Genomic DNA, 20,925 nt, shown 5'->3' on the forward strand with positions numbered 1-20,925 from the left:
CTATTGAGTATTTCTCTGTCTATGTTTATTAAGCAAGGTTACAGATTGCTACTATTGTCTGACATCTACGAAGGCATGAGTTGTCTTGACTTCGGACAGGGGAGATTTACAAAAAGGTTGTCTGGATTTGTCTGTTCTGTTTTCTACGTATGAATCAACCACATTACACTGTTATTTTGAGTCCCACCCATCTGCCTCATGAGTGTAAACCCTCCTGAATGGCAGTGGCTAACAAACATCCTTACAAGGATAGTAGACTTTCTTTAGTACGGATGCAACCCATCCTTCTTGCACAGGTCAGCACTGCCCCAGTAGAGCCTCCAATGATCCTCCCACCTGCAGCATCTCTTCAGCCATGCATTCATCTGGTCTATCTTCCACATGGAATATTCCCAAGATCAGAACCATAGAGGTCACAGAGCATTACAGCAGAGAAATAGGCCTTTGGCCCATATAATCCTGGTGTTCTGCCTAGTCCCATCTACCTGCAACTAATCTATATTTCACTAAACCTCTGGTATCCATATCATCTATCCAACCTTCTCTTAGATGTTGCAATTGAACCTACACCCACCATTTCTGCTGGCAGCTTGTTCCATGCTTATACTATCCTCTGAATGAAGAAGTTCCCCTTTAAATATTTCATCTTTGACCATAAACCTATGACCTCTAAGTCTAATGTCATCCAGCCTGAGAAGAAAACCAAACAATGCATACATTTCTGCTTTTCAATTTTCTACGTAACTCCCTAAATTTCCTTTGCAAGACCATAAATCTTTTCTTACCTATGGTGTGACCCATGTTGAAAGTACCAACATGGTTCACAACCTCAGTGTCTCATATGCTCACCCTCCTCTTTCAGAGGCTCTTACACAGATATTTAATGTTCAGTAAGTTTGTTCATAGAATACACACATGTTAAACTTATTTCTGTAAATATTCAGCATCAGTGACCTATGAGGTCAAATTCACTGGCTTGTGGCCAAGTTGGTGACCCAGTGAATTGTCCTTATTTCTTTTCCAATGGAGTGCTGCAGCTTGTTAAAAAATTGTTCCATTTTCACCTCAGCTGGTAGATCTGTGTACATTTCTTGGAAATTTCCTCTTGAAAGACACAATGGAACCTGTATTCACCATACCTGCAGGAAGTGTGTTCAAACTGCAAACATGCACTGCGTCAAAAAGGTTTTCTTCAAGTTCTTTCCCCTTGCATTATACCTGTGTCCTTTGTTGTGTGACCACTCCATCAGTGACAGCAGCCTGCTGCAATGCACTCTATCCAGATCCTTCATCATTTTATATATTTCCAATGCACCTGAACCCATCGTCACTGCTACAGATGCAAGATCATTTATCTGGATAATGAACCCACAGAATGCATCTGGCCCTGATGGTGACTGCGACTGTGTCCTTGGATCCTGTGCTGATGGGGATACTTCCAGATATTTTTAACCTCTCCCTGCTTCATTCCACTTGCTTTAAGAAGACCACTATCATTCTGGTACCTAAATCAGAAGTTTGAAAGGAGGTGATTTCACTCAGGTCCATTGCCTGAGGAGGAAAAGGGAGCAGCAGGTTATGCAGCATAATAGACTTTGACCAGTGACTAATCACGTTTGAGATTGATTAGCAAGAGCAAAGTAAAGGAAGGCAGGGGCAAGAGCAGTGGCCATCATCGCAGCAGCTGTCATCTGAGTGGACAAAGTCAGAGTGGTGATCTTGAGACTTACTGTAAGCTCTTCAAGCTCTTGAAGAGAGGCTTCAATCAGAGAAAGCAAAGAAAAGCTGTAGGTTAAGATATTTTTTCTTTCCTTCTTTATATAGAACATAGAATAGTACAGCACATTACAGGCCTTTCGGCCCACAATGTTGTGCCGACCCTCAAACCCTGCCTCCCATATAACCCGCCACCTTAAATTCCTCCATACACCTGTCTAGTAGTCTATCAAACTTCACTAGTGTATCTGCCTCCACCACTGACTCAGGCAGTGCATTCCACGCACCAATCACTCTCTGAGTGAAAAACCTTCCTCTAATATCCCCCTTGAACTTCCCTCCCCTTACCTTAAAGCCATGTCCTCTTGTACTGAGCAGTGGTGTCCTGGGGTAGAGGCTGGCTGTCCACTCTGTCTATTCCTCGTAATATATTGTACACCTCTATCATGTCTCCTCTCATCCTCCTTCTCTCCAAAGAGTAAAGCCCTAGCTCCCTTAATCTCTGATCATAATCCATACTCTCTAAACCAGGTAGCATCCTGGTAAATCTCCTCTGTACCCTTTCCAATGCTTCCACATCCTTCCTATAGTGAGGCCACCAGAACTGGACACAGTACTCTAAGTGTGGCCTAACTAGAGTTTTATAGAGCTGCATTATTACCTCGCGACTCTTAAACTCTATCCCTTGACTTATGAAAGCTAACACCCCATAAGCTTTCTTAACTACCCTATCTACCTGTGAGGCAACTTTCAAGGATCTGTGGACATGTATCCCCAGATCCCTCTGCTCCTCCACTCTACCAAGTATCCTGCCATTTACTTTTTACTCTGCCTTGGAGTTTGTCCTTCCAAAATGTACCACCTCACACTTCTCTGGGTTGAACTCCATCTGCCACTTCTCAGCCCACTTCTGCATCCTATCAATGTCTCTCTGCAATCTTCAACAATCCTCTACACTATCTACACCACCACCAACCTTTGTGTCGTCTGCAAACTTGCCAACCCACCCTTCTACCCCCACATCCAGGTCGTTAATAAAAATCACAAAAAGTAGAGGTCCCAGAACAGATCCTTGTGGGACACCACTAGTCACAACCCTCCAATCTGAATGTACTCCCTCCACCACGACCCTCTGCCTTCTGCAGGCAAGCCAATTCTGAATCCACCTGGCCAAACTTCCCTGGATCTCATGCCTTCTGACTTTCTGAATAAGCCTACCATGTGGAACCTTGTCAAATGCCTTACTAAAATCCATGTAGCTCACATCCACTCCACTACTTTCATCTATATGCCTGGTCACCTCCTCAAAGAACTCTATCAGGTTTGTTAGGCATGATCTGCCCTTCACAAAACCATGCTGACTGTCCCTGATCAGACCATGATTCTCTAAATGCCCATAGATCCTATCTCTAAGAATCTTTTCCAACAGCTTTCCCACAACAGACGTAGGGCTCACTGGTCTGTAATTACCTGGACTATCCCAACTACCTTTTTTGAACAAGGGGACAACATTCACCTCCCTCCAATCTTTCGGTACCATTCCTGTGGACAACGAGGACATAAAGATCCTAGCCAGAAATTCAGCAATCTCTTCCCTTGCCTCGTAGAGCAGCCTGGGGAATATTCTGTCAGGCCCTGGGGACTTATCCTTCCTAATGTATCTTAAGAACTCCAACACCTCTTCTCCCTTAATATCAACATGCTCCAGAATATCAACCTCACTCATATTGTCATCAAGTTCCCTCTCAGTGGTGAATACCGAAGAGAAGTATTCATTGAGGACCTCGCTCATTTCCACAGCCTGCAGGCACACCTTCCCACTTTTATCTTAATCGGTCCTACCTTCACTCCTGTCATCCTTTTGTTCTTCACATAATTGAAGAATGCCTTGGGGTTTTCCTTTACTCTACTCACCAAAGCCTTCTCATGTCCCCTTCTTGCTTTTCTCAGCCCCTTCTTACACTCCTTTCTTGCTACCCTATATTCCTCAATAGACCCATCTGATCCTTGCTTCCTAAACCTCATGTATGCTGCCTTCTTCCACCTGACTAGATTTTCCACTTCACTTGTCACCCATGGTTCCTTCACCCTACCATTCTTTATCTTCCTCACCGGGACAAATTTATCCCTAACATCCTGCAAGAGATCCTTAAACATCGACCACATGTCCATAGTATATTTCCCTGAAAAAACATCATCCCAGCTCACATCCACAAGTTCTAGCCTTATAGCCTCATAATTTGCCCTTCCCCAATTAAAAATTTTCCTGTCCTCTTTGATTCTATACTTTTCCATGATAATGCTAAAGGTCAGGGAGCGGTGATCACTGTCCCCCAGATGCTCACCCACTGAGAGATCTGTGACCTGACCTGGTTCGTTACCTAATGCTAGATCTAGTATGGCATTCCCCCTAGTCGGCCTGTCAACATACTGTGACAGGAATCCATCCTGGACACACTTAACAAACTCTGCCCCATCTGAACCCTTGGAACTGATCAAGTGTCAATCAATATTAGGGAAGTTAAAGTCATCCATGATAACAACCCTGTTATTTTTGCACCTTTCCAAAATCTGCCTCCCAATCTGCTCCTCGGTATCTCTGCTGCTACCAGGGGGCCTATAAAATACCCCCAATAGAGTAACTGCTCCCTTCCTGTTCCTGACTTCCACCCATACTGACTCAAAAGAGGATCCTGCTACATTACCCACCCTTTCTGCAGCTGTAATAGTATCCCTGACCAGTAATGCCACCCCTCCTCCCCTTTCCCCCCTGAAATCCACTGAAATCCAGGAAGATTGAGAATCCATTCCTGCCCTGGTGCCAGGCAAGTCTCCGTAATGGCCACTACATCATAATTCCATGTATGTATCCAAGCTCTCAGTTCATCACCTTTGTTCCTGATGCTTCTTGCATTGAAGTACACACACTTTAGCCCTTCTACCTTACTAGCTTTATACCCTTTATTCTGCTTCTCTTTCCTCAAAGCCTCTCTATATATTAGAAGTGGCTTTACTCCATGCACTTCTTTCACTGCTCTATCGCTCCGCGTCCCATCCCCTTTGCAAATTAGTTTAAACCCTCCCGAACCATGCTAGCAAACCTACCAGAATGGATATTGCTCCCCCTCGAGTTCAGATGCAACCCATCCAATCTGTACAGGTCCCACCTTTCCAGAAGAGATCCCAATGATCCAAAAATCTAAAACCCTGCCCCCTGCACCAACTCCTCAGCCACACATTCAACTGCCATCTCCTCCAATTCTTACCATCACTGTCACATAGCACTGGCAGCAATCCTGAGAACGCCACCCTTGAGGTCTTGTTCTTTAGCCTTCTGCCTAGTTCCCAAAACTCACACTTCAGGACCTCATCCTTCTTGCTGCTTATGTTGTTGGTCCTAACATATATCACGACTTCTGGTTGCTTTCCCTCTCATACCAGGATGTCATGCACCCGGTCAGAGACGTTCCGGACCCTGGCACCTGGGAGGCAACAAACCATGCGGGTGTCCTTCTCACGTCCACAAAATCTCCTGTCTGCTCCCCTGACTATAGAGTCTCCAATGACAACAGCTCTCCTCTTCTCCATCCCATCCTTCTGCACCACAGGGTCAGACTCAGTGCCAGAGGCCCTGCCACCGTGGCTCATACCTGGTCGGTCGGCCTCACCAACAGCATCCAGGACGGCAAACTTATTATTCAGGGGAATGGCTACAGGGGTGCTCTGCACTACCTGTCTACTCTCCTTCAGATCCCCCCCCTCGGACTGTCACCCAACGACCTGCTCAGCTAGGTCAGTAGAAATGCTAAAAAGGATCACTGAATTTTCCTCTTGTAGGATGTGGGAAGGCAGGGAGTCCTCTAGTGTCCCGGACAACTACAACTGTGAGAAGTGCATCCAGTTGCAGCTTCTAATAATCCACATTAAAGAGTTGAAGCCGGAGTGGGATGATCTCCACATCATTCAAGAGGCTGAAGGGGTGAGAGATAGGACATACAGGGAGGTGGTTACACCAAAGGTGCAGGACACAGAAAATTGAGTGACAGTCAGGAAGGGGAAAGGGGTTAAGGAGCTAATACAGAGTACCCCCGTGGCCATCCACCTCAACAACAGGTATATCACTTTGGATACTGTGGGTGGGTGGTTGGGGGGGCTGATCTAACAGAGGAAGTCACAGTGGTCAGGTCTGTGGCACCGAGTTTGCCTCTGTGATTCAGAGGGGAATCTGTGTAGATAGCTGATTAATTAGTTGGGGAACGGACAGGAGGTTCTGTGGGCAAGAACGATTTTCCCAGATGGTATGTTGCCTCCCGGGTGCCAGGGCCCAGGCCATCTTGGATTGAATTCTCAGGATTCTGAAGTAGAAGGGTGAACAACCTGAGTCGTGGTCCATGTAGGTACTAATGACATGGGTAGGACAAGTAATGAGACTCTGAATGGGGAGTTCAGGGAGTTAGATGCTAAGTTAAAGGGCAGGATCTCCAGAGTCGTGATCTTCCAGATTGAACTCCATCTGTCACTTCTCAGTTCAACTCTGCTCTACTCTGCATCTGTATCCCTTTTTTCTACACTATCCACACCACCACCAATCTTCATGCAATCTGCAAACTTCCACTTCCTTATCCAAGTCATTTATAAAAATCATAAAGAGCAGGGGTCCAGAACAGATCGCTGAGGAACACCATTGATCACTGACCTCCAAGTAGAATATGTTCCATCTACAACCACCCTCTGTCTTCTGTGGGCAAACCAATTCCAAATCCATGTTAGCTCTTATTCCACTCATTCCATCCATCTTTTTATACTGGCTATCTCACCTCTACCTTTCACCCAGATGAAATGTCTTGACATGTGCTGTCAACTGCCCATTTCCCTCCATAGATGTTGCCTGACCTGCTGAGTCCCTCCAGCTTTTTGTGTGTTGCTCCACATTCTGAGATATGAAGTTGCTTGTGTCTGCAAACATGAATCACTATGTCTGAATGAATGGTGGAGACAGAGACTCTCACAACGAGCACTTGAGTCGTCAAACAGTAGAAGGTTACAGTCCAAGGACTGGTAAATGGGATTTGTATGGATTGATACTCCATATGAGCATGGTGGGCCAAAAGACCTCTCTGTTTTGTATGACTATAATTTCTGCTCTCATTTAACTTTGGTCTCTTCTTAACAAATCTAGCAGTGCAAACTTATGCTCTTAAAAATCAAAATAACTGCAGATACTAGAAACCTGAATTTGATGCAAAGTTCTTCTATAAGTAAAACTGTTTCTTTGAACTTCTATGGTTTTAAGGCAGTCTTAGAATGAGAACACCATTTCTTGTAAGTGACCTTAAAAGTGTGCGAGGAATGTCCTGCTTGTGTTTAAGGAATTTGGATTCAATATGTGGCAATTTTGTTATTCTAGAATTCTCATGTAAAGTCATTAAAAGAAATTGAAAAGATGGACTATTGAGGCTAGAATATAAAGAAAATATCAACAGTTCATTTTAATTGTTTATTTTTGCTGGTTAAGTACAATTATTAGTTAGTCAGACATCTTATCATCAATCACATTTTCCTCACTTCAACACTACCTTGCTTTCTGCAGGGATGAATCTCTCTAAGTTTTTTGTCTGTTCTCATCCATTCAACTACTCTTCCCAGTCTCCAGCAACTTTCCCCTGTAACCATATGTGGTATCTCTTCAGCTCCTTAGTCACCACCACCTGAGGACCTAAACTGGCCATCTAAATAAGCCAGAGATTCATCTGCACCTGCCCCAAACTCATCTGCACTTGGTGCTCCAGATCTGGCCTTCTCTACACTGGTGAGTCAAAGTACTGACAAAGTGACTATTTTGCATAGAATCTGTACTCTGACTGCAACAGCTCTTTCCAACTTCTGGGTGCATGTTATTGCAATTCCCCTGCCTATTCTATTACCAACCTGTCTGATCTCGACCTTCTCTACTGCAACAATGAGGTCTAACACAAATTATATGGCACTCCATATTCCCTTCGGCCCATGATGTTATGCCATATATGTCAAACTCAAGGCCTGCGGGCCAAATCCGGCCCGCGGTGGAATTATCTTTGGCCCGTGAGATAATATCTAATTACTATTAAAGCTGACCCCAGTAATCGAAGCGCCTATGGCGTATGATATGGCTAATGCTGAGTTTATTCAGGTACCAGGTTTTCAGGGTTTTTAGTGTTTATTCGGCAGTCTTGCTCGGCAGTCTTCTTCATAAGAAACGGAATTTGTAAAGTGAAACACTTTGTTCTTATAGCAGAGACTGAGACACATGAGAGCAGGCTGAAAAAACGGAGGCAATGAAAGCTGCGTTCGCACGCGCCCGACTGATCCGGCCCGCATGAAGCTGCATTTTTGCTCAATCCGGCCCGTGACCTAAAATGAGTTTGACACCCCTGTGTTATGCCAACCATTTACCCTACTGTAAGATCAATCTAACCCTTCCCTCCCACATAACCCTCCATTTTTCTTTCATCATGTGTCTATCTGATAGTCTCTTAAATGTCTCTAATGTATCTATCTCTATCACCACCCTGGCAAAGTGTTTCACACATCCTGTATAAAATCTACCTCAGACACCCCCTCTCCAATCATCTTAAAATTAGGCCCCCTTGTATTAGTCATTTCCACCCTTGAAAAAATCTCTAGTTGTCCATTCAATCTATACCTCTTATCATTTTATACACTTCTATCAAGTCACCTCTCATCCTGCTTCCCTTCAAAGAGAAAAGCTACTATACATTACCTTGCTCTTGAACTCAATCTCCCGCTAATGAAGGCTAACTATAAACCTTAACAATTCTATCATCTTGTGTGGAAAATTTGAGGCTAAGAATCCCGCTATTAGCCCCGTACTCTGCCTTCAATTTCAACCCTCAAGCTTTTCTGGAACGAACTCCATCTGCCACTTCTCAGCCAAGGTCTGCATCCTATCGAAGTCCTGTTGAAGTCTACAATGGCCTTCTACACTCTCCACAATGCCAGCAACCTTCGTGGCATCTGCAAACTTACTAACCCACTGTTCCACTTCCTCAACCAAGCCATTCATAAATGTATCAAAGAGCATAGGTTCCAGAGAAAAATCCCTGAGAACACCACTGGTCACCAATCTCCAGGCAGAATATGTTTCATCTGCTATCATCTGTGGGCATGCAAATTCTTAATCCAAGCAGCTGAGTTTCCCTGGATTTCACACCTCCTGATTCTCTGAATGAGCCTACCATGAGGAACTTCGTCAAATGCCTAAAATCCATATACACCACATCCCCTCCACTTCCTTCATCAGCTTGTTTTGTCATTTCCCCAAGGAAATCAATCAGGTTGGTGAAGCATGACCTGCCCCTCACAAAGCAACGCTATCTGTAATCAGACCATGCTTCTCCAAATGCTCATAAATCTTGCCTCTAATAATCCTCTCCAACAGTTTGCCCATCACTGATGTAATATTCACTGATAATAATTTCTAGGATTATCCCTACCTCCTTATTAACATTCTCCATCATCCAGTCTTGTGGTACTACTCCTGTGGTTAGTGAGGACATATAAGATTATTAAAGGATTGGACACACTGGAGGCAGGAAGCGTTCCCACTGATGGGTGAGTCCAGAACTAGAGGCCACAGTTTAAGATTAAGGGGTAGGCCATTTAGAACAGAGATGCAGAAAAACTTTTTCCCCCAGAGAGTGGTGGATATGTGGAATGCTCTGCCCCAGAAGGCAGTGGAGGCCAAGTCTCTGGATGCTTTCAAGAGAGAGTTAGTTCTTATAGAGAGCGGGGACAAGGGATATGGGGAGAGGGCAGGAACAGGGTACTGGTTGTGTATGATCAGCCATGATCACAGTGAATAGCTAGAAGGGCTGAATGGTCTACTCCTGCACCTACTGTCTATTGTCTATTGACACAATGATCATCACCAAAGATGTGGGAATCTCTTCTCTCACCTCCCATTCAGCCCTGAGGACTTATCTATCCTAATATTTCTCAAAGCTGCCAGCACATTCTCTTTCTTAACATCAACATATTCTAGCGTATCAGCTTGTTTTACACTGACCTTATAAACATCAAGGTCTCTCTCACTGGTGGTTACTGAAACAAAGTATTCATTAAGAAATATCTACCTCCTCCAGCTCCAGGTATGTATCCTCTTTTATCCCTGATCAGTCCTACCCTCACTCTAGTCATCCTCCTGTCCATTGTGTATGTGTAGTATGCCTTGGGGTTTTCCTTAATCCTACTCACCAAAGTCTTCTGAAGCCCCACTCTAGTTCTCCCATTCTTCAGCACCTCCTCGGCTACCTTGTAATTTCCTAGAGCTCTGCCTCATAAACCTTAAGTAAGCTTCTTTCTTCCTCCTGATGACTAGATGTTTCACATTTCTTATCAACCATGGTTCCTTTGCCGTAGGGTCCTTTCCTTGCCTTAATGGGACAAACCTATTCAGAACCCAATGCAAGTACTCCTTAAATAACCTCCATATATCTGTTGTGCATTTCCCTGAGTACATCTGTTCCCAACTTATGATCCTAAGTTCTTGCCTAATAGCATCATAATTTCCCTCCCCTAATTAAATACTTTCCTATACCAGTTGCTTCTATCCATCTCCAAGGCTATCATTAGGCCAGGAAGTAGTGGTCTCTATTTCCAAAATTCTCACCTACAGAGAAATCTGACACCAAACCAATTTATTGCCTCGTGCCAGATCCAGTAGGGCATCTCCTCTAGTGGCTTGACTATACGCCTGACGAATTCTGTCCTATTTACAACTTTTGCATTAAGGAGGGGTGCCAATCAATATTAGGGAAGTTGTAGTCACCCATGATAACAACCTTATTATGTATGTGCCCCTTTCAAAAATCGGCCTCCCAATCTGCCTATCAGCGTCTCTGTTGCTGTTAGTTTATAGAATACTCTTAATAGAGTGCTCCCTCCCCGTTTCTGACTTCCACCCACACAGATTTAGTAGACAATTCCTCCAGAACTCACACCTCTCTGCAGCTGTAATATTATCCCTGATTAGTAATGCCGCTTTTACCTCCCTCCCTTGCCCATTTTGAAACATCGAAACCCCGGAACATCCAGCAGCCAATATGTATATCTCTCTTAATTCCCTACTCATTGATTCCCTTCATATTCAGAAGTTTATCAATCTTTCTTTTTATTAAAATACCAGTGGTTAGTGGTTTTGAGTTTTATGTGTTAACTTGAGTAAACAGAAGGGGTGTATGCGTTTAGGGAAAAAAATAACAAACTGCTAAAACCTGAAGCGGTATCTAAACTGGACGTCGTAAGTCGGCTGCATCACGCCAAACCCCCAGCGGCTTTTGTCAATGGGCGGTACATCCTCCTCGGGGTTCACCAGCTCGAAGTCGTAGTAGCAGAGCATGAGGAAAACAAACTGTTTTAGTTCGTTGGTGGCGAAGAAGCGACCGGGACACATACTGACGCCAGCTCCCCATGGCATGTTGTAATATTTCAGCTTCTGGCCCCTCTTGTAGAAGTCAGTCTTCTTTGTCCCGTCCGCGTTGAGGAAACGGTCGAACTGGAAGGTGTGCGGCCGCGGATGCACTTCCTGGTCCATATGTGGCGAGATGTGAGGGAAAACAGCCACCCGGTCCCCTTTCCGCAGCATGTAGCGCCGGCCGTCAGCCATCGGCAGCTCAAAGTTCTCCGTCACGGCCCTGCACAATAGCGGAGCGGCGTACATACGCAGGCTCTCCTCCACGGCACTGTCCAGCACTGGAGTCTTCTGCAGCATATCCCGGGTCAGGTTGATCGGTGGCCCGTCCGCCGTCGCTCGCTGGCCGGTCTGCGCCAGCAGCTCGTCCACTTCGGCTCGCACCGCGTTCAAAGCTTCGGGACTACGGCAAAGGCTTAAGAGGAGCCAGAAAGCCGAAGGACCGGTGTTTCCCTGAGACGCCCAGAGCATCAGCAACATGTAGCGGTTCTGCATATACTCCATTGTTCCTTGTTCATCCATCTGGCGCAGGCGCTCTGTCACCCAGCTGCTGATCTGTTCCCGGTTTCTCACTTTCTGCACAGAGAGAAGGCTCCAGAACATCCTCTTGAGTCTCTCGGCTTCCAGCTTCTGCCTGGGCGTGAGCACAGCGTAAGCGAGCCTGGGAAACAGTCGGTCGTATTTCCTGAACTCATAGTAGAGTTGGTCCGAGTTTTCTCGGTCCAGTTTATTAGCATGGTCCAGATCTCCCTTGGTTGGTTCGTTACCGAACAGAGAGAGGTAGCCCGCCCTGAATACTATATTGTAGCAGTATTTGAACAGTCCATCTTGCTTCCATTCTATGGAACTGTCCGCAATCCTGTGAAGCATCAGTTTCTGCAGATTCATCATCATGGCTTGGGTCAGATCAACCAAACCGTCCGCCATAAGGTATCTGTTACTTACTGCCTCCAGCAGTTTGTGGTCATTTTGTTGGGCGCGATAACCGAATACCCTTTCAACCAATTCAACTGCAAACTTTTCAAAGTCTATTTTCGATCTCGACGCCTTCATCACAGCTCCGTAGGATAGCGGGTCCATCAGGAATGTAATGTAATAGCCGGCTATCTGGATTGTGAAGATATCCCCGTACTTTTTCTGCATCTGCTGCAATAACTGCTTTGTGTTCCTTCGGAAAGACAGGACGTGGCCCAACCATGGCAGGTAGCCGGTGTCCAGAGGCGGCTCGTTCGGTCCCCTCCTTCTAAAAGCGCCCAGGAAGTAAAGGAGAACGACAAGGATGATTACCAGGCTCAAAGGAATAAGCAGCACGTAAGACATGGTTTGGAAGAATCTGACTCCGCAAAGTGCCAAACCACCGTTCTCAAATTCGTGGTGGGGTGAGGAGTTGTTAAGTGTCAGATAACTGCGTCACTTCTGGTCAATTATTAACTCAAGAGATACCGCATTGGGTAACAGTTGGGAATGAACATGGAACAGATCAAACTAATCCCATCTGGTCTCTATTGGTCCATTCATATTACATTAGATTATTAGATTAAACTTTATTGTCATTGTGCCACGTGCAGATACAAAGTCAATGAATTGCAATTAGCATCTATCCAGAAGTGCAAAAGAATAGTGCTATTTACAAAATAACACTTTTTTTCATTATCATATATTATTCTTTTTTGATAAGTTTTATCTTCAGCTTTATTAATTGTATATATATCAACTTGTCGAAGTGTGGTATCATTTTATAGCTGTAGAAGATTATGTATCAATAAAAAGATTCTAAAAATGGAAAAAATAATTGTGAATAAAAAGTAAGTGCTACAGCACACAAATATAAAAGTACTGAGACAGTACAATATGGATGCAATACTGCTTAGCGCTGTGATATGAGGTTCAGCAGGGTCACAGCCTCAGGGAAGAAGCTCTTCCTGTGCCTGCTGGTGCGGGAGCAGAGGGAGAAGAGTAAAAAAAACATGGTTAGGGTGAGATGCATCCTTGATAATGCTTTTTGCCCTGCCCAGGCATCGTTTATGGTGGATGTTCTCAATGGTGGGCAATTGCGAGCCAATAATCCGCTGGGCAGTTTTCAGCACCCGATGGAGTACTTTGCGGTCCGATACGGGACAATTGTCATACCACACTGAGATGCAGTTGGTGAGTATGCTCTCAATGGTACAGCAGTAAAAGTCCGTCAATATCCTGGGACAGAGGTGAGCTTTCTTTCTTTATCAATCTTTTTATTAATTAAAAAAGTATATATATACAAACAAGAGAAGAATTATCTCAAATATCTATATCGATAACAATTCATAAACATTATTAAGATCATACATAGTATTAATCTAATAGTATATAATAAAAATAAGATAATCAATTTTCCTCTTATTATTCCATGAAAAGAAGAAAAAAGATAAGGAAACTTTTATAATCTTTATATACATGAAAAAACACTATTCTCTATAAACAAAAAAAAACAAAAAAAAAGAAAGAGAAAAAAAGGGACTGAGAGTAGAAAGCCCATACTGAGAGTAAAAACAAGAAAAAAGAGAAACTTTCTGATTAAATCCAAAATTTCGAGAAAATAACTGGAAGAGCAATAAATCAAACCATATGAAAATATTGAATAAACGGTCACCAGGTTTCTTCAAATTTAAAGGATGTATCAAATGTCCGACTTCTTATTTTCTCTGAACTTAGACAAGACATAATGGAGGCAAGCCAATAAAAAAAAACAGTAGGTGGATCAGAGTCCTTCCATTTATGCAAAATGGCTCTCCTAGCCAATAAAGTTGTAAAAGCTGTCATTGAGGTAAGCTGTCATCGAGGTGAGCTTTCTTGATGCTGCTCATGAGTTGTGCCCCTAAGTGCTTCTATCCAATTTGGTTACACCACCTCTGGGGCAGCAAGTTCCAGGCACCTCCCTTCGTATAAATAAGGCTTTCCAACATTAAAGGCATTAAATAAAAGCATGTTATCCTTGCACACTGCACAAATAAAAATGGCTTTTCAGAGTGGCAACGTAGATTGATGAAACCATCATTATTAACATTGCCTGCATGGATCTCATGAAGGCCTTTAAAAGGTCCCATATTAGACAAACAATTGAGAGACCGTAACATCGAGATTAGAGGGAGTTAGGGAGACTCTTAGTGGCGCTAAATGGAGTAGGTCGCATTTTTGGCTCTGCTCCAATCCTTTTTCAATGTCCTAATCTCCACTTTATTATATGTATCAAAGTGTCTTTAACATCTTTATATGTTTGAAATTTGCAGTTTAATTGATGGAAATGACTTCCAGAACAAGAAAGGCATTAGCTGAAGGCAAAGAAACCGGCAATGGAAATGGGAAGAAAGAAGACCAACCAACACAGCCTCCTAGACTATTCCTCCTCCCACCCTGTCTTCTGCAAAAATGCTATCCCTTTCTCTCAATTTCTCCGCCTCCGCTGCATCTGCTGTCAGGATGAGGCCTTTCATTCTAGGACAAAGGAGATGTCTTCCTCTTATAAAGAAAGGAGCTTCTCTTCATCCACTATCAACTCTGCCTTCCATCGTGTCTCCCGTATTTCACGCACCTCTGCCCTCACCCCATCCCCTGCCAGCCCACCAGGGATAGAGTCCCCCTGGTCCTCACCTATCACCCTACCAGCCTACAGATCCAACATATAATCCTCCGTAACTTCCACCACCTCCTACGTGATCCCACCACCAGCCACATCTTCCCCTACCCCCACTCTCAGCTTTCCACAGGGATCGCTCCCTACGCAACTCCCTTATCCATTCATCCCCCCCATCCCTCCCCACCGACCTCCCTCCGGGCACTCATCCCTGCAAACGAAAGAAGTGTTACACCTGCCCCCACACTTCTTCCCTCACCACCGTCCCAGGCCCCAGACAGTCCTTTCAGGTGAGGCACCACTTCACCTGCGAGTCAACTGGGGTGATATACTGTATCCGGTGCTCCCAATGTGGCCATTTATACATTGGGGAGACCCACCACAGACTGGGAAACCATTTCGCTGAACACCGGCGCTCAGTCCTCCAGCAGTGCTGGGATCTCCCTGTGGCCACACACTTAAATTCCACAGACCACTCCCACTCCAACATGTCTGTCCATGGCCTCCTCTACCGTCAAGATGAGGCCACACACAGGTCGATGAAGCAATACCTTATCTCCCGCCTAGGTAGCCTCCTTCCTGCCGGCATGAACATCCAACTCACTGACCTCCGTTGATACCCCTGCCCCCCCACCCCCATCCCTATCTATTATTTCAGTCTGGTTCTCTTTCTCTCTCTTTTTTCCCCCCTCACTATAATCTCCCCCCAGCCCTACCTGTCTTTCTCTTTTATTTCCCATAATTCTCCACCTTCCCCCGAGCCCATTTCCCTCCAACCTATCACTTCCTAGCTCTCTACTTTATCTCTCCCCCCACTTAGTATCCCTCCTTGACCATCCCGTTACTTCACTCCTAATGAAGGGTTTCAGCCCGAAACGTCGTCACTACCTCCTCCCATAGATGCTGTCTGGCCTGCTGAGTTCTGCCAGCACTTTGTGTTTTTAACACAGCCTCAACTTACTTTACAAGCTATTTCAAACTTATTGGATAAAAGATTCGCTGTATTGGATGAAAAACTGGATGAAAAACTTGATAAAAGATTTGCTGCATTGAAAATAATGCTGAAGGAGGAGTGTAAGTTGAAAGCACTCGAAGAAGAGAACACAATTAATAATGAGATACGTGTATTGGCTGATAAGGTTAAAGATATTGATAAAAAATATTCCATTGCTCGTAATTTGGAGCTTTATAAAGAGAGAGTTGAATTTCAGATGCAACATAGTTTGTTATTAACATTGCCAATTGAAAACCAATTACTTAAATCTAGGAGTCAATTCTATATACATGATGATAAATCAAATAAATTGTTGGCTAATCAATTGAAAGCAGCTTTGGCAAAATGTCAGATTAATAAAGTTCGTAGATGGGATGGTGTCTTGACGGTTAGTCATGATGAAATTAGCAAATCTTTTTAAGAATTTTATACTAATTTGTATCAATCAGAATTTCCTGATGAGACTACTATAATGAATGAATTTTTAAGGAAACTAAATTTTCCGGAATTACCAGTTGATGAACGTTTAGTATTAGATGCACCCATTACTTTAGAGGAAATAAAGAAGGCAATTTTTTTCAATAAACTCAGGTATAGCACCCGGTCCAAATGGTTATATAGTTGAATTTTTAAAGATCTTTTCAGATTTACTCTCTCCCTAGTTATGTAAAGTTTTAAAAGATGCTTTATTAGTAGGTAAATTACCACAATCCTTTTACGAAGCATCAATTTCCTTAATTCCTAAAAAAGATAAAAATCCCACTGAATGTACATCATATAGGCCTATATCTTAGTTGAATGTGGATTCTAAAATCTTTTCCAAAATATTAGCAATTAGATTAGAGAAGGTATGGCCTCAGATTATTTCTGAGGATCAAACAGGATTTATTAAAAATCAATATTCACATTTTAATGTTAGGAGGTTAATGAACATTGTATACACTACTTCATCCAATACTTCAGAACGTGTTATTTCGCTTGATGCCGAGAAGGCATTTGATAGACTTGAATGGGAATATTTATTTAATATACTTGAGAAATTAAATCAGTTCAATATTTATATCTTGGATTAAACTATTATATCATTCACCCTTGGCTGCCATATTTACCAATAATCAGAGATCCCCTTTTTTAAGGCTTTTTTGAGGTACTAGACAGGGCTATCCTTTAAGTCCTTTATTATTTGATATTGCCCTGGAGCCCTTGGCAATTGCTATTCGTGATTCACGAACATATTCGGCATTATTCGTGGGAATGAGATGCATAAAATATCATTATATGCAGATGACCTGTTATTATATATTTCTAACACAGAGAAATCCATTTCTGCAGTAATAACTCTACTTGCCCAATTTAGTAGTTTTTCTGGGTATAAATTGAATCTTGATAAGAGTGTGCTTTTCCCATTAAATATGCAAATCCCTATTTATAGAAAATTACCATTTAGATTGGCTACTGATTATTTTACTTATTTGGGGGTTAAAATTACTAAGAAGTATAAGGACATATTTAAAGTTAATTTTTTACCTTTAATTGATCATGTTAAACAACCGTTACTAAATGGTCCCCACTGTCTTTATCTTTTATCGGTAGAATAAATGCTATTAAGATGTTTATTTTACCTAAGTTTCTGTATCTATTTCAGACAGTATCAATTTTTATTCCTAAATCTTTTTTTGATACTATCGATTCTAAAATTTCTTCATATATATGGCAATATAGAAATCCCAGGTTAAGTAAGAAATATTTACAGAAATCAAAAAGGAAGGCAGTTTGGCTCTGCTGAATCTTAGATTATATTTCTGGGCAATTAATATTTGATATTTAACATTTTGGACACAAGAGTTGGATGAAACTCAATCTCTGCGATGGATGAATCTCAAGCAGGGGTCTGTACAGGGGTTTTCATTGGCTTCTATTTTAGGACCTGGGCTTCCCTTTGTATTTACTAAACATAATAAACAAATGATAAATCCAATAGTCAAACATACAATACAAATATGGTTTCAATTTCATAAATTTTTTGGATTGAATAAATTTATCCTGTCAAGCTCTATCATATAACACACACACAAAATGCTGGTGGAACACAGCAGGCCAGGCAGCATCTATAGGAGAAGCACTGTCGACGTTTCGGGCCGAGACCCTTTGTCAGGCTGAAACGTCAACAGAGCTTCTCCTATAGATGCTGCCTGGCCTGCTGTGTTCCACCTGCATTTTGTGTGTGTTGTTTGAATTTCCAGCATCTGCAGATTTCCTCGTGTAAGCTCTATCATATCTAACTTTTTTTTCCAACCATCTAGAATTGATCAAGCCTTTTTGTTATGGAAAACAAAAGGAATAACATGTTTTTGTGATTTATTTATGGATGATTGTTTCACGTCTTTTGAACAGTTGGCTAATAAATATAATTTGCCTAGATCACACCTTTTCAGATATCTACAGATTAGAAACTTCCTGAATGCTGCTTTACCTACCTTTCTGATATCACATCCAATCGAAGTTACAGAAAATTTTTTGGGTTTAAACCCCTTTCAGAAGAGTTTAATAGCAATTATTTATGATTTGATTACGAAAATATGTCTAGGTACTTCTGATAAAATTAAGAATGAGTGGGAAAGAGAACTTCAAATACCTTTATCTACAGAGGAATCTACAGAGTCTTAAACTAGTTAATACTTCATCAAAGTGTGCCAGACATACTTTGATACAATTTAAGGTGGTTCATAGGGCTCATATGTCCAAAGATAACTTAGCACGTTTTTACCATCATATAAACCCTGTTTGTGATAGATGTAATCCTGAAGTAGCTTCTTTGACACATATGTTCTGGTCATGCCCTTTGTTAAGAAAATATTGGAAAGATATTTTTGATATTATTTCAGCAGTTCTGTGTGTTGATTAAAACCTCATCCTATTACTGCAATCTTTGGACTACCAGTGATAGACTCTAGTCATTGAACCTCATCAGCTTCTCATTTAGAACATAGAACATAGCATAGTACAGCACATTACTGGCCCTTCGGCCCACAATGTTGTGCCAACCCTCAAACCCTCCCTCCAATATAACTTCCCACCTTAAATTCCTCCATATACCTGTCGTAGTCTCTCAAACTTCACTAGTGTATCTGCCTCCACCACTGACTCAGGCAGTGCATTCCACGCACCAACCACTCTCTGAGTGAAAAACCTTCCTCTAATATCCCCCTTGAACTTCCCTCCCCTTACCTTAAAGCCATGTCCTCTTGTACTGAGCAGTGGTGCCCTGGGGAAGAGGCGCTGGCTGTCCACTCTGTCTATTCCTCTTAATATCTTGTACACCTCTATCAGGTCTCCTCTCATCCTCCTCCTCTCCAAAGAGTAAAGCCCTAGCTCCCTTAATCTCTGATTATGATCCATACTCTCTAAACCAGGCAGCATCCTGGTAAATCTCCTCTGTACCCCCTCCAATGCTTCCACATCCTTCCTATAGTGAGGCCACCATAACTGGACACAGTACTCTAAGTGTGGCCTAACTAGAGTTTTATAGAGCTGCATCATTACCTCGCGACTCTTAAACTCTATCCTTCGACTTATGAAAGCTAACACCCCATAAGCTTTCTTAACTACCCTATCTAACTGTGAGTCAACTTTCAGGGATCTGTGGACATGTATCCCCAGATCCCTCTGCTCCTCCACACTACCAAGTATCCTGCCATTTACTTTGTACACTGCCTTGGAGTTTGTCCTTCCAAAGTGTACCACCTCACACTTCTCCGGGTTGAACTCCATCTGCCACTTCTCAGCCCACTTCTGCATCCTATCAATGTCTCTCTGCAATCTTCGACAATCCTCTACACTATCTACACCACCACCAACCTTTGTGTCGTCTGCAAACTTGCCAACCCACCCTTCTACCCCCACATCCAGGTCGTTAATAAAAATCACAAAAAGTAGAGGTCCCAGAACAGATCCTTGTGGGACACCACTAGTCACAACCCTCCAATCTGAATGTACTCCCTCCACCACGACTCTCTGCCTTCTGCAGGCAAGCCAATTCTGAATCCACCTGGCCAAACTTCCCTGGATCCCATGCCTTCTGACTTTCTGAATAAGCCTACTGTGTGGAACCTTGTCAAATGCCTTACTGAACTCCATGTAGGTCACATCCACTGCACTACCCTCATCTATATGCATGGTCACATCCTCAAAGAACTCTATCAGGTTTGTTAGGCACAATCTGCCCTTCACAAAGCCATGCTGACTGTCCCTGATCAGATCATGAATCTCTAAATGCCCATAGATCCTATCTCTAAGTATCTTTTCCAACAGCTTTCCCACAACAGATGTAAGGCTCACTGGTCTATAATTACCTGGACTATCCCTACTACCTTTTTTGAACAAGGGGACAACGTTCGCCTCCCTCCAATCCTCTGGTACCATTCCCGTGGACAACGAGGACATAAAGATCCTAGCCAGAGGCTCAGCAATCTCTTCCCTTGCCTCGTGGAGCAGCCTGAGGAATATTCCATCAGGCCCCGGGGACTTATCCATCCTAATGTATTTTAACAACTCCAACACCTCCTCTCCCTTAATATCAACATGCTCCAGAACAACAACCTCATTCATATTGTCCTCACCGTCATCAAGTTCCCTTTCAGTGGTGAATACCAAAGAGAAGTATTCATTGAGGACCTCGCTCACTTCCACAGCCTCCAGGCACATCTTCCCACTTTTATCTCTAATTGGTCCTACCTTCTCTCCTGTCATCCTTTTGTTCTTCACATAATTTAAGATAGCCTTGCGGTTTTCCTTTACCCTACTCGCCAAGGCCTTTTCATGCCCCCTTCTTGCTCTTCTTAGCCCCTTCTTAAGCTCCTTTCTTGCTACCCTATATTCCTCAATAGACCCAACTGATCCTTGCTTCCTAAACCTTACGTATGCTGCCTTCTTCCACCTGACTAGATTCTCCACCTCACTTGTCACCCATGGTTCCTTCACCCTACCATTCTTTATCTTCCTCACCAGGACAAATTTATCCCTAACATCCTGCAAGAGATCCTTAAACATCGACCACATGTCCATAGTACATTTCCCTGCAAAAACGTCATCCCAATTCACACCTGCAAGTTCTAGCCTTATAGCCTCATAATTTGC

At 43.1% G+C, this 20,925-nt stretch overlaps 1 protein-coding gene across 1 annotated transcript; it reads right to left on the reverse strand.

The window, feature by feature from the left end:
* Window positions 1-7,179: 7,179 nt before the first annotated feature.
* LOC132395327 (5-beta-cholestane-3-alpha,7-alpha-diol 12-alpha-hydroxylase-like) lies at window positions 7,180-12,933 on the reverse strand. The gene has a single exon (XM_059971760.1). It carries the CDS (start codon window positions 12,503-12,505, stop codon window positions 10,982-10,984), a length of 1,524 nt encoding a protein of 507 aa, XP_059827743.1. The 5' UTR covers window positions 12,506-12,933; the 3' UTR covers window positions 7,180-10,981.
* Between the last annotated feature and the right edge of the window lie 7,992 nt (window positions 12,934-20,925).

This window comes from Hypanus sabinus, chromosome 6 (assembly GCF_030144855.1).
Source record: "Hypanus sabinus isolate sHypSab1 chromosome 6, sHypSab1.hap1, whole genome shotgun sequence".
In the NCBI taxonomy this organism is placed as follows: Eukaryota; Metazoa; Chordata; class Chondrichthyes; order Myliobatiformes; family Dasyatidae; genus Hypanus; species Hypanus sabinus.